Here is a 13804-nt window from a genome sequence, read left to right as displayed (position 1 = left end):
ATTTTTAAAAGTTATATCAACTGTCACAAAAATGAAGTGCCAAGCTCAATTATTAATGTATGTGTGAATTCAATTTAAAATTTTTTGCTTCATTATACACAAATTGAAAGAATTAGGACTGGCCAATGCTGAACACAACCCTTTCCTCTTTAAGTCCTTTGACATACTGTACTGATTTTATAGTCCCTGAAAATTCTCTCAATTGGCCTATGAGGAGGACAGTATCTTATTCTCCCTAATAAATCAAATGCAAGCATTTTGGGGAAGAGATGTTAAAACTTTCATTTCAAATGCTGGAGAAAAGCTTCAAAAACCCCAAACTTAGGATGTATGTCCCCTCTCTAGTACCAAGTGTGATGTCTAACTGGTCTTTTGTCAGTACCATTTTTTTTTTCATGATTGGTACAATTCTAATCTTTTATGAATCAATCATCAGAAAGATGATTTCTTCCTCTCTCTCTCTCTCTTTCTCTCCCTTTGCCCCTCCCCCAGCCTCTAAGAAAAAGGAACCTTTGTCTTTAATTCAATAATTTACACATATTTGTCGGTTATGAAAATCGGGTCTATTTTTATGTTGAACTGTTTTAAAAAGGTGTACTATAAACGCTGGCTACTTATAATCATACGTATGACATGAAACTATTCGCCCGTCCTCTCTTCATTTTTGCATTTCAGTGAAACTTGTCCTGTGATCACAGTTTTATTTAGCCAGTTATATTCAGGCTTGCAATTTCCCAAACCATAAATGTCACTGAAAATGTCACATGGAGTATAGCTCCTGATGTCCTGTTATATGACATTCTTAGCACATGAACTTGAAGTTATCCACTCAAAAAGAGTTTCTGGAATGCCTGAGTACTCCACTGCCCTGACGGATGCAGACAGGTGAATGACATGGTCTTTGACTTTGAGGACTGTAGTCTAGTTGGAAAAATTTGTTTGATGAAAATGGTCAGGATGGCAAGAGATTCACGGACAAATGGGGATTGGAGCTGACCCTTAAAAGGGGAGTAAGATTTGGACAGGGTCTTAGTCAATTCAGGTTCTGTAACAAAATATCATAGAATGAGTGGATTATAAACAACAGAAATTTATTCCTCACAGTTCTGGAGAGTGGAAAGTCTAAGAACAGAGTGCTGGCAGATTCGGCATCTGGCAGGGGTCCACTTCCTGGTTCAAAGATGTTTTCTTACTATTACCTCCCATGATGGAAGGGATGAGGGACCTCCCTGGGGTCTCTCTTTTTTTTTTTTTTAATTTTTTAAAATATTTATTTATTTATTTATTTATTTATTTATTTATGAATGAGACAGAGAGAGACAGAGCATGAGCAGGGGAGGGGCAGAGAGAGAGGGAGACACAGAATCTGAAGCAGGCTCCAGGCTCTGAGCTGTCAGCACAGAGCCCGACGTGGGACTCGAGCCCACGGACCGCGAGATCATGACCTGAGCTGAAGTTGGACGCTCAACAGACTGAGCCACCCAGGCACCCCGTGGGGTCTCTTTTCAAAAGGGCGCTAATCCTATTCATGAAGGCTCACCCCTCCTGACCTAATCATCCTCCAAAGGCCCACCTCCAAATACCATCATATTGGGGGTTAGGATTTCAACATATGAACTTTTTTTTTTTGAGGAGTCAGGGATACAAACATTGAGTCTGTAGTAGATATGAAAAGAATAAGGAGAAAGGCAGTCTCAGTGAGGGACCCAGAATAACAAGAGAGGTGGGAATTTACAGAGCATATTCTTGGGGGAGCAAGGGGGAGTAAGGGGAGCAAGTTGGAAAGGTCTATTTGGGACAAATGAGAAATAAATTTGACGTTTTTATGTGGGGTCAATTTATGGAGCATCCAATTAGTTAAGAAGCACTCATTTCACCCACGCCCCTGGCCTTGGCTTTCTTTTTTTCTTACATCTACATTATTCTTCATTATGCTAACCATGCCCTCCGTCAGAAAGCATCTTTCCAGCCTACAATGATTCTCACTCCTCCTTAAGTATCCATTCCTTTCCCATTCATGTGGGTGTGTTAATTCCTAGGAGCAATGTTTGTGCAATGTGGTTCTATTCTAATGTCCATTGATTAGAGCTGTAGATGGCTCACTCTTGCAAGAACAGAAATGCCACTCTAGGAATATGCACTTGAAAAGGAATTAAATCAATCTATCACCTCTTCATGGAGGTGGAAGTGACATGGGATCCTGGGAGCTGTGGGCAGCCATCATATCTGCCACACGGAACAGGCAGCTGAGAAATCTATTCTTGGGAAAAGAAAGAGACACACAAAGGGAGGCAGAGACATGTAACGGAGCTCTCCTGGTTTCCAATGGGCTTCCGGCTCTTATTTCTATTGCTTACCCAGCTACATTTCTGCTCTTGGAATCTGAGACACACTGTATCTTTTATAATCAATCCCCTCTTCCTGCTTAAGTGAGCTTGGGTTAGGCTCCTATTATTAGAAACCCAAGGAGCCCTAATATAGTGGTGAATAAATAGATTTACTGAAGTCCTACTGTCCTTTACTTTTGGACATGCTCTCTCAACTTGTGCTCGAAGGACAAGCTTCCTTTTATTTGTCTCTGCTCAACATCAGTGTGAGAATATTGCTGTTTCATACATCTGAGTGTCACAGTTCTACGCCCCGCTCCGTTCCTGTCGCCAGATCCCTTCCCAGCTTCCTTAAGTTTTGTCTTTACTTTCTGTCCTTGAATTAAATGCTAACAAAGAAACACAGAAAGGCTGGGAGTATAATTTATATATGCCTGAGGCTTATGAACAGATAATGGATTCATTAGCCCAATTCTCCCAGGATCTGTGATGCAAAGGGATAGGACACAAGAAGGTTTAAAAATGAATATGCTATTCAGATCCTCCTACTGTACAGCTTCTCTCTGCAGCCCAAGTTATTCTGGAGGCCACAGGAGGGATAGGGCCATGCCTGCTGATGGGACTCTGGAAGCTTCAGGGCCACTGTGTTCCCTGTCCCCTGTTTCTTGTGGCTTCAGCCACAGTGGGCTCTGTCACATGTACATACCACCACCACTGCCCTTTATAGCTTAAAGAGGTCACTACTCTGACTGCAAAATCACAAACATGGGATCTTCAGAGAGAAGCCCTCTCTTGCTGATGGGATCATGCATGCACAGCAGGTGGAGAAGCCTGAGTGCTCAGAAGCCTTTGAAGGGACTCCTGAAGGCACATACCCCAGCCCTAAACCATCTAGCTGTCAACTCTGTCAACACAGTCGCAGTTTAGCCAACAGCTGAACTAAAAATAATCTGACACTTCACCACAGCGTGCCTGCCTGGCTCTGATGTGCAGAACAAATACAGAAATACAAGCTGCTGCTGTATTTCCAACAATGTGAGGTCTAATGACATAGTGAGGGTCCAGAGATTTGGATATGAAGATTGCCTAGGAAGATCACCACCCAGGGCCCGCTTTATTAGATGAACGCTTCGTCTCTCTTGCTGTGGTGATTCCTTTGGTGTCTTCGGAAGAAGTATACAAAGGGAATTGGGGTGTGGTGCTGGCTTCTTTCTGATGATATTTGGAGATTATGCTTCTTGGCTATCTTATTTATGTCAGTGATAGGTCATGTTCATATTTTCTGTAACCGCTTCCTAGACTAGGAAGGGGGATCAAGGAGATCCTTGAGGGCAAGAGCCATGTTTTCATCTTTACCTGTCTCTGTCTCTCTAGGACCTAGCAAAGGTCTGGCAATTCAAAAAGCTGTCAGTAAAATATTTGTTAGATAAAAGAATAGATGAACAACTGACAATCAGTAAAAATCCAACCTTATGATGAGGGTCTGGGAAAGCTTCTCAAAGGATGTAATGATTGGTCTGAGCCTTCAAGGAGTCACCAGAGTTAGTAAAGCAGAGAGACAGAAAGAAGGTGAGTGAATGTTCCAGGCATTTGAAATTTCCATCAAGAGCATCAGAAGTGGCTCGGTATGGCAGGTTGGCAAAAAGAAGGGGATGAAGCTGAAAAGAGGGGCAGAGGCCAGAAGCACCTTGCATACTCTGCTAACGGTTTGGACTTTATTTTATAGGTGATGGGAGGCATGAAAAGATTTTCTGTAGGAAAGGAACATAATGAGATTTTCTTATAGAAAATTTTCATTGGCAGCAATGTGGAGGATAGTTGATGGCACGGATGGAGACAGGGTTGAGATGGGATTTCAGGGATCAACTAGGAGCCCCTTGTAGCCAGTCAGTCACTCAGGTGAGGGAGGATGGAGATCTGACTTATGGCTGAACAGGCCTATTTCTGTCTTCTCTCTCCCACTGCCAGCTTTTCATCACCTCCAGTACCATCACATCCTCCTTCGGGAGCAGATCTGAGAATGCTGAAGAGTAACAGAAAATGCCAACCACAACAGTGCCTCACAAACACTTTTATCTTAGTTGGGGTGCCCTGAAAGGCAAAGTGACATTTTCCAGAAGGTCCATGGGCAGAACCTTCCTCTGTCCCCGTCCCTCCCAAAGAAGAACTAAATGTCTCATTTTGATGTGACAATCCTTGAACAACCTCACTTCTCTCAGCAGTCACTGTGCTACTTTTTCAGCAAGGGGGTAAGAAAGAAGAGGCAAAAGGAAAAGACGAGATGAAGAAGGTGGTAAAGGAGCAAGGCAGATGGTGAGGACCCTTTATTTATCTCATTCATGAATAAAGAAGAAGAGTTAAAGCTGTTGAGAGAAGAGAAGCTGTTTACATCTTATAGCCCCATCATCAGAACTCAAAAAAGAAGATTAAAATAGATAGATGTCCATGGATGTTTGCTTAGCTTACTTATGAGGGAATACCATCTCCCCCTTCACTCTCTAGCATGTATCTGATAGGAGTTAGAAGGAACAAACCCTGGGTACCAGGCTGCCTCAGTCGGGTGAGCATGCAACTCTTGATCTCAGGGTCATGAGTTCAAGCCCCATGGTGGGTGTAAATTTTTACTTAAATTAAAAAAAAAAAAAAGGAGCAAATCCCTCCCCTAGGTTCTTAACCTTGGCTTTACATTGAAACTAAGTGATAATTAAAAACAAAACACACACACACACACATATACACACACAAACCTGATGCCTGAATCATAACTCAAGAGATTCTGACTTAATTGGTCTAGAGTGTCATTTTGGAATTGATCTTTTCACAGAGTTCCCTGAGTAATCTGAGTGTACAGGTGGGCGGAGAACTATTGTTCTAGACCAGGGGGTCAGTCAAGTTTTCAGTAAAAGGCCAGAGAGTAAACATTTTATGTTTTGAGGGCCACGTGGTCTCTGTTGTAACTACTCTGCTCTGCTGTTGTACTGGGAAAGTAGCTACAGACAATATGTAAATTAATGGCTATGTTATAATAAACCCTTATTTATAAAAATAAATGTTCTGGCTCATGAGCTTTACTTTACTGACCCTTGATCTATAAGCATACTCCAAAGGTTGGGTAGATAGTTTAGGCTGCTAACTCAGGTATGGAGAAAACAGTAAAAATATTCTAGTTTTAAAAAGAATTTGGGGGGTGCCTGGGTGGCTCAGTTGGTTAAGCGTCCGACTTCGGCTCAGGTCATGATCTCGCGGCCCGTGAGTTCAAGCCCCGCGTCAGGCTCTGTGCTGACAGCTCAGAGCCTGGAGCCTGTTTCAGATTCTGTGTCTCCCTCTCTCTCTGACCCTCCCACGTTCATGCTCTGTCTCTCTCTGTCTCAAAAATAAATAAATGTTAAAAAAAAAATTAAAAAAAAAATAAAATAAAAAGAATTTGGCACTTGGAAGAATGTTCTAGTGTTATTTTAATAAAATGAGATACATTTCTGAGTTGCACTTGATAAAATACTTTCATTTACCCACTATGCTGTTTGACTTCTCCTTAGGGAGACCATGTGTGATTTCAGTGTTTTGAAGAAAAGAAATCCAATGAGGTATAAAAGAGTGAAGAATTATAACCTGCAGTAGTGAATGGAAGGATTAATCATGACAGGATTAATCAAGAGAGACACTTAAACTTAGAGCCTAAACCAAGACAGAAAAGTTAAAACCCAAATAAGAAGACAGTCTCTACAAAGTTGGGGAGGTCAACTGGTGACCTGATATGTTTTGTGTGTTCTCCGATCTCCTTGGCTAGATCTCAGCCATGAGCCAAAGTTTTTCATTTGTTTGCTTTGCTGTTATTGTTTTGTTTTTAAGTCTACATGGAGAACCAGTTTTTTTTTTTTATTTTTTTTTCAACGTTTATTTATTTTTGGGACAGAGAGAGACAGAGCATGAACGGGGGAGGGGCAGAGGGAGAGGGAGACACAGAATCGGAAACAGGCTCCAGGCTCTGAGCCATCCGCCCAGAGCCCGACGCGGGGCTCGAACTCACGGACCGCGAGATCGTGACCTGGCCGAAGTCGGACGCTTAACCGACTGCGCCACCCAGGCGCCCCGAGAACCAGTTTTAATCTATGCTGTCATTTCATTTGAGAGAAATCTGGAGAAAGCAAAGACACATTAGAAAAGTGAACGTTTGCCCAATCATTAAGTTTCTCTCTTGCCCTCACTGCTTTCATCACTCTCTATAGAAGGGAAGTCAAGTGACAGGTGGCTGCAAGCCACGCTCCTCATAATCGAGGCTGGAGGAGTGGTGTGGGTTATGTGGTCCTCACCTTTATCCTATCGATGTTGGCCTCCATCTTCAGCTGTTCTACCAGCTTCCTGGCTTGTGCTATGCTGGCGGTGTTGTTGCTGGCCATTGGAATGCTGGGTAGGCTTTTCAGATACACTGAAAGAAAACAGGAAGGAAAAATGCATCAGGGAATTCATGGGCTGCCAAATGCACAGGCTCATCATATCCGGGGGTGTCGAAAGAGTGGCTGTGGTCAGGTCTGGCTCTCCCAGCCCTCTACAGCCCCAGTCCAGCACTGAGTCTGATTGCAGGCAGACCAGAAGATGAGGTGTGTTTTTCCAAATACCTGCCCCCCCTACCTCACTGCCCTGCCCCTGCCCCCCCCCCACATCCATCTGCACTTCTTCCCCTTCTTCAGAGAAGCACAATGAAGCACAATGAAACACAATGTTTACGAAATCCCTTAGAATAAGATGTACTGCTGAATCAAGAAAGCAAGTCATTAAAGTTATCTTATGAAATGAGTTCAAAATAGTAAGGGCGACAATTTACATTATTACTGCTGTTATTTTTCAGGTGCTATTGTCAGATACTCTGTTAAGTGCCCTCAGAGGGTAAACAATGGAAGGCAAGCAGAGAGAGGAATGGTACATTATACAATCCTTTAGGACTAAAGACACCAGGTTTGCAATGTTCTCCTGATGGGCTCAAACACCAGCTTTATAGTTAACTGTAATCACCTCAGCCTATTATACTGCAAGGACTCTATACAGGATGTGTGGCTTTTCAGTGTTGTTTATCCAGCATTTTAAAAAAATAGTCATTTCTCTCTACTCTATTTGAAATATGGCTAGATTCACAACCATGTACTTGATTCACAACTTTTCTTTTATAACAACAAGGGGGAAGGATTGCCATGTCTGAATTGTTAATTACATCAATGAGTTCACAGAATTCTGGTGAATTCTTTATTAAGTATAATGGACTTATTACTTTTCTAAATATGGAAATGGAACACAAATGTTCAGAGAGTAGAATTCTGCACCTATGTAAATTGTGAGATGGTTTCTTTGCCTCTGGCTTTGCCAGATTTCCTCCCCATCTTTGCTCCCATCCCCTTCAGGTCCTATCCCAATTTCATTTTCTAATTCTTTCTTGACCCACCATCTCATTTGATTTTTGTCATTCATCTCGGAAAGTACCCTATTTTATTTTATTTTTGGTACCCATTTCCCCCACATTCTGATCACGTCTCGCTCTATGTTAAGGTGCCATATGCTATTTCAGGACTGTCTGTATAGACGTGCCCCTCATGGTCACTGACACCCAATAGTGAAGCAATGTCTGAGAGCAGCAATTTAACTAGAGTGCATGACACAAGAATTGAGAGGCATTAAAGCCTTGCTTCAGTCAACAGTTGAATCTTGCTCTGAAGACATTATATTAAAAACTGTGACTTCTGCTAGCTTTGGGCAGTATTTTAATTCAGGGATAAAGTATAATCAGACTACCATCACAAAAAGGAAAGAGAACACATAGAAAACCTGGGGAAGGAAGAATGACCCATAGTAAGTTCAATGTAAGACTGTCTCTTATTCAGTAAAAATCAAGAAACAATTTTTAATGACCAAAAAAGCGTAAGTATGCAAATTATTTCCTTTGGTTCTTATATCTTGGCATCTTCTTCTTCAAGACAAAAGAAGAAATTATGTATAACTCTCTGTAAACAAAGAGGTCCCTTCATAGTGTTATTTTATAAAGAATACTGCAAAATCAGCCACCCCAACGGCATTTACAGTATAAACTGGAAGATAATTAACTGTTCTCTCAACTTATTTTCAAAGGCGTCAGAGACAATAAAGTGGGAAGGAAGACTGAAGGGATTTTGAAGCCACAAAGATCTCTGAGCACTACTTTCATATGCTTGAAGATCAAGGGAGGGATCTTTATGTAAAAACAAAAAAAAAAAATAGGAAGAGGCTTTGACAATTACGATTTCATCAGCATAATTAGGGACCCAATCATCTCCCCCACAGGGAAATTACGTATCTCCAAATGGAATAAAAATCTAACACCCTTGCAAAATGTCACAAGACCAAGATGGAATTTTGAATTACCGAGTTAGGGTAGTCTAACTCTTTCATTCATTCAAAGTCGGAAGTAGTTATGATCCACAAGACCCTGGACACTGTTCTGTGAAGTTAACATCTCTTCTGAATTAGAATTTATCACACTAGAATACAAATTATCACAGAATTATCAAGTACTCATTGGCCCTGAGGGAGCTTTGGGAATCTGGCCAGCTATTCTTCTGCCCTTGAATTTAAGCCAGATTACGTAGCAACTTGTGTCAGAGACCACGGCTTGCCTCCAAATAGTCAAATAGTGCTTCTCCTCTTCTTCATTAGTAATGACAATTTTTTTTTCCTTTTTAACAGAGACCACAAGAACCCTGAATTTTAGCTGGGCAGACTTTACTGAAATATATATTCTCCGGTCTCCCTTGCAGGCCGTTATAGCTCTACGACCAAGTTTTGGCCAATAAGATATAGGCAGAAGTGCCCTTGAAGGGAGCGGGGTGTGTTCTTTGCCTCCCTTTCCTCCTGCTACTGGCCTAGAAGACACTCTTGTTGGCTATAGTGCTCCATCTTGAACTGTTAGGTTTCACACCAGAGTGAGAAGGAAAGATCCGGTGCTTACTGACACTGTAGAGCCACAATACCAGATGTGACCTGGTTATGTAAAGAGAAATAAGTACTATTTTGTTTATACCACCATTATTAAGAGTTTTTCAGCTCTTGGACAACAGATCTGCCACTGAGTAAATGACCCATTATTTTCATGTGAATATCTAGGAAAGTCTGTATCCTAATGCCTTTTCATGTTCCTTGGGAAAGCTATGGCTGTCCCAAGGAGACTGAGACAGAAAATGTCTGAGTTTTCTATTGCTCCTGTATGACATTACTACAAATATAGGAGCTTAAATCATAGGAATTTATTATCTTACAGCTCTAGAGGTCAGAAGTCTGAAGTAGGTCTCACTGGACTAAAATCCAGGTGTCAGCAGGGCTGTATTCCTTCTGGAGGCCCTAGGGGAAAATTTGTTTTCTTGCCTCTTCCTAGCTTCTAGGGGCTACTACTGGTGTTCCTTGGCCCTATCCTTCATTTTCAAAGCTAGCAAAGGTGAGTTGAGTTGTTCTCATATCATATCACTCTGACCTCTTCTGTTGTCATATCTCCCTCTGACTCTCCTCTGCTCCCTTCTTCAAGAACTAATTTACGCCTGGCCCACCTAGATAATCCAGGACAATCTCCCCATCTTCAGGTCAGCTGACTAGCAACCTTAATCCCAGCTGCAACTTTAATTCCCCTTTGCCATATAACGTAGCATATTCACACATACCAGGAATGGAGACATGGGCATTTTGGGGGGGCCTTCATTCTACTTACCATGGAAGAAGACCCCTGTACAAACAGAAAAGAGAAGTGGGGAGGTGAGGAATGAGATGGAAAAAGAAGAGGGATGGGGCAGGATGCAAGTCTGAAAATGTTGGGAAGAAAACACACTTGAAACCTAAATGGACTTAAGAGTAAAAGTAAACACAGGTTTTCGTTTTCGTTTGAGGAAGATACAGCATCAATGTTCTTGGTTTACCATATGACCCAACAGAGTCTAGTATCACTTTTGGAATCGCTCTGTGCATTTTCTTCTTTTGTGTATCCAGTTGCTTTCCCATAACATCCCCCTCCTGGAGATAGAAAGCACTACACAGTCCTAGACCAGTGTTCCAAAGAAGGATGTTTTCCTAAAAAGTGGCTATGGTAAGAAACGTTAGCCTGTCTTCTAAGCTTGATGTATTTGGACAATGTGTCACGTGTGCGTAGGTGCACGTGCACACACACACTCAGAACCCTTCTCTTCTCATAAAACTGAAACTCTGTACCCAGTAAACAGTAACTCCCATTATTTCCTCTCCTTAGCCCTAGAAACCACTATTCTACCTTCTGTTTCTATGATTTTGGCTACTCTAGGTGCCTCGTAGAAGTGGGACCATACAGTATCTTTTTATGACTGGCTTCTATCACTTAGCATAATGTCCTCAAGTTTCATCTACATTGTAGCATGAATCAGAATCACCTTCCTTTTTGAGGCTGAATAATGTTCCACTACATGTACATACCACATTTTGTTTTCCCATTCATCTATTGATGGACACGTCCATTGCTTCCATGTTTTAGCTACCATGAATAATGCTGCTATAAACATGGGTGTACAACTATCTCAATTCTTTTGAGTATACACCTCAAAGTAGAGTTGCTGGATCATATGGCCAATCGATTTTTAGCTTTGTGAGGAAGAGCCATATTATTTCTCATAGCAGCTATACCATTTTACATTCTCACCAAACGTGCACAAGGGATCCAAATTGTCAACTTTCCCAATACTCATTATTTTCCATTGTTTTTGTTTTTGGCAGTAGCTATCTTAATGGGTGTGAGGTGGTATTTCAGTGTGTTTTTGATTGGCCTTCCCTAATGATTAGTGATGATGAGCATCTTTTCATGTACTTATTGACCATCTGTAGATCTCCTGTGTTGAAATGTCTATTCAAGTCCTGTGCCTCTTTTTGTTTTTGTTTTTAATGTTTTATTATTTTTAGGTAATCTCCACACCCAGCATGGGCCTCAAACCCATAAACCTGAGTTCAAGAGTCACATGCTCCACTGACTGTGCCAGCCTGGTGCCCCTCTTTGCACATCTTTTTTCAAGTTTATTTATTTTGAGAGAGAGAAAACAAGAGAGAGTGGGGGAGGGGCAGAGAGAGAGGGAGAGAGAATCCCAAGCAGGCTCCACTCTGTCAGCGCAGAGCCTGATGCGGGGCTCAGTCCAACAAACTGTGAGATCACGACCCAAGCTGAAATCAGGAGTCAGATGCTTAACCAACTGCCAACTAGATGCCCCTGCCCATTTTTGAATCAGGTTTTTTGCTGTTGAGTTTTAGGAGTTCTATATATATTTTGGATATTAATCTTGTACCAGATAATACGGGGTTTGTAAACATTTTCTCTCATTTAACAGATTGTCTTTTTACTCTGTTAATAGTGTGCTTTGATGCACAAGAGTTTTTAATTTTCATAAAGTCCAATTTTCCTTTGTTGCCTGTCCCTCTGGCATCATATTCAAGAAGTCATCAAATTCAATGTTGTTAAGTTTCTGCCCTATGTTTTCTTTTGAGAACTTTATAGTTTTAGCTCTTACGTTTATGTCTTTGATGCATTTTGAGTTAATTTTTGCATGGGGTGTTGGGTAAGGGTCCAACTTCATTCTTTTGCACGTGGATAGCCAGTTTTCTCAGCACCATTTGCTGAAAAGATTGTCTTTTTCAAGTTGAACGGTCTTGCACCCTTGTTGAAAATCATTTAACCATATATGTGAGGGTTTATTTCTGGGCTCTCTATTCCTAAGTTAATTCTATTCTAAGTTAGTCCCTAAATATTTTATTATTTTTTAAAAATTTTTTGGAATGTTTATTTATTTTTGAGAGAGACAGAGCATGAGCGGGGGAGGGGCAGAGAGAGAGAGGGAGACACAGAATCCAAAGCAGGCTCCAGGCTCCGAGCTGTCAGCACAGAGCCTGACGCGGGGCTTGAACTCACGAACTGTGAGATCATGACCTGAGCCGAAGCCGGACCCTCAACCGACTGAGCCACCCACGCACCCCAATATTTTACTATTTTTTAATGTTTATTTATTTTTGAGGGAAAGAGAGACAGAGTGTGAGTGGGGGAGGGGCAGAGAGAGAGGGGGACACAGAATCCAAAGCAGGCTCCAGGCTGCAAGCTGTCAGCATACAGCCCAATGTGGGGCTCGAACCTGAGCCAAAGTCAGTTGCTTAGCTGACTTGGCCACCCAGGTGTTCCAATATTTTAGTAGTTTTGACATTCTTGTCAAATAGAGTTTTTTACTTAATATCCTTTTAAGACTATTCATTGTTGGTGTATGTAAACGTTACACCACAGATTCCTAATGGGGAAGACAAAAGCTTTTGTCTTTCATCTCTACCTGAGCTGACAGGGGCTGCATGCCATGAGAAATGTTGTTGAGAAAAAGGTGTTGCACATTGTGAGCATATCGGGCCAAGAAAAGTGTTGACAAAGTGCTTAGGCAGAAGCATAGATGCATATCAGATATCCTTTGCTAATGTTCCTGTTTCATTTTACATCTTACTGAAATTGGGCAGAAATTATTTTAAGAGGGAAGGAAATGGTTTGACTATAGCAACCACTAAAATAGCCAAAAGGAAAAGTAAAATTCTGCTGAAAGGATCATGTAGACAAAGCTTTAAGACACACACCTCTCAAAAACAAACAAAAAACTGTTAGTTAAAAAGAGAGGGTGATTAACTTCTATACGCTGCTCCTCCCTCACCCCATCAGCTCAGTCTTTGGGCTGCCTTGTGATGTACCATAGTTTACCCTTGCAGGGGCCCAGCCTGTCCCTGGAACCATCAGAAGCCCACCTCCACGCTGCAACCAGCTGTGGACTCTAACTCTTCTAGAAATCAGTGAGGCAGAGGGAAACAGAGCCAGAGTCTGGTTCTCAGGGGGAAACTCTGGATTCCTGGGGTCACTTCTGGAATCTCAAAAGATCTCTGGGAATCAGCTGGGGTGATGATCCAAGGTTGGGTAGTGCTGGAGTGACACTCTTTGGTCCCGCCAGCTGTCTTCAGCCCAGCAATTGGTAGCACCTGTAAAGTGCTGCATCATCTAGCAACCAAGTTATGGCCTAAAATATGGGTGGTTACACATCTCTGAATTTGAATCAGAGAACACTAATACTGCAGATTAATTCTTTCAGAATTCCACAGCCAAGATCTCTTTTCAAAATTCCAACAGTCTATCCTCTGGAAATTCCAAATGGGATTCAATCTATTCTCCAAGTCTCGCTGGCAAAGGTTCTCAACCAGGGAAAGTGCCACCCCTTAGGAAGCATTTGGAAATGTGTGAGGGTGGCCTGAGTTATGACAGTAATTAGGGGCGCCAGTGGCATTTAGTGAGCAGAGGCAGAAACTCTAATGCCCTGCAGAGTGCCAGGCAACAATGAATTGTGCTGTTCCTCGTCTCTCAATGAGAAAGGACACACACACACACACACACACATACACACACACACACACACACACACACACACACACACACACACACA

The 13804-nt window shown here is 41.9% G+C and overlaps 1 protein-coding gene across 3 annotated transcripts in view; it reads right to left on the bottom strand.

The window, feature by feature from the left end:
• GNG2 (G protein subunit gamma 2) overlaps positions 1 to 13804 on the bottom strand; it is a 122874-nt gene that overhangs the window by 20609 nt on the left and 88461 nt on the right. For all 3 annotated transcript variants that reach the window (XM_040477138.1, XM_040477139.1, XM_040477137.1), the window contains one exon: positions 6638 to 6753. In XM_040477138.1, coding sequence (XP_040333072.1) covers positions 6638 to 6724 — 87 coding nt within the window. In that variant the 5' untranslated portion in view covers positions 6725 to 6753. The remainder of the gene's footprint in view (positions 1 to 6637; positions 6754 to 13804) is intronic.

Source organism: Herpailurus yagouaroundi, unplaced genomic scaffold, assembly GCF_014898765.1.
Source record: "Herpailurus yagouaroundi ecotype Mexico unplaced genomic scaffold, PumYag 141, whole genome shotgun sequence".
NCBI lineage: Eukaryota > Metazoa > Chordata > Mammalia > Carnivora > Felidae > Herpailurus > Herpailurus yagouaroundi.
Note: the sequence above shows the minus strand (reverse complement) of the source record. Positions and strands in the feature narration are given on the sequence as shown.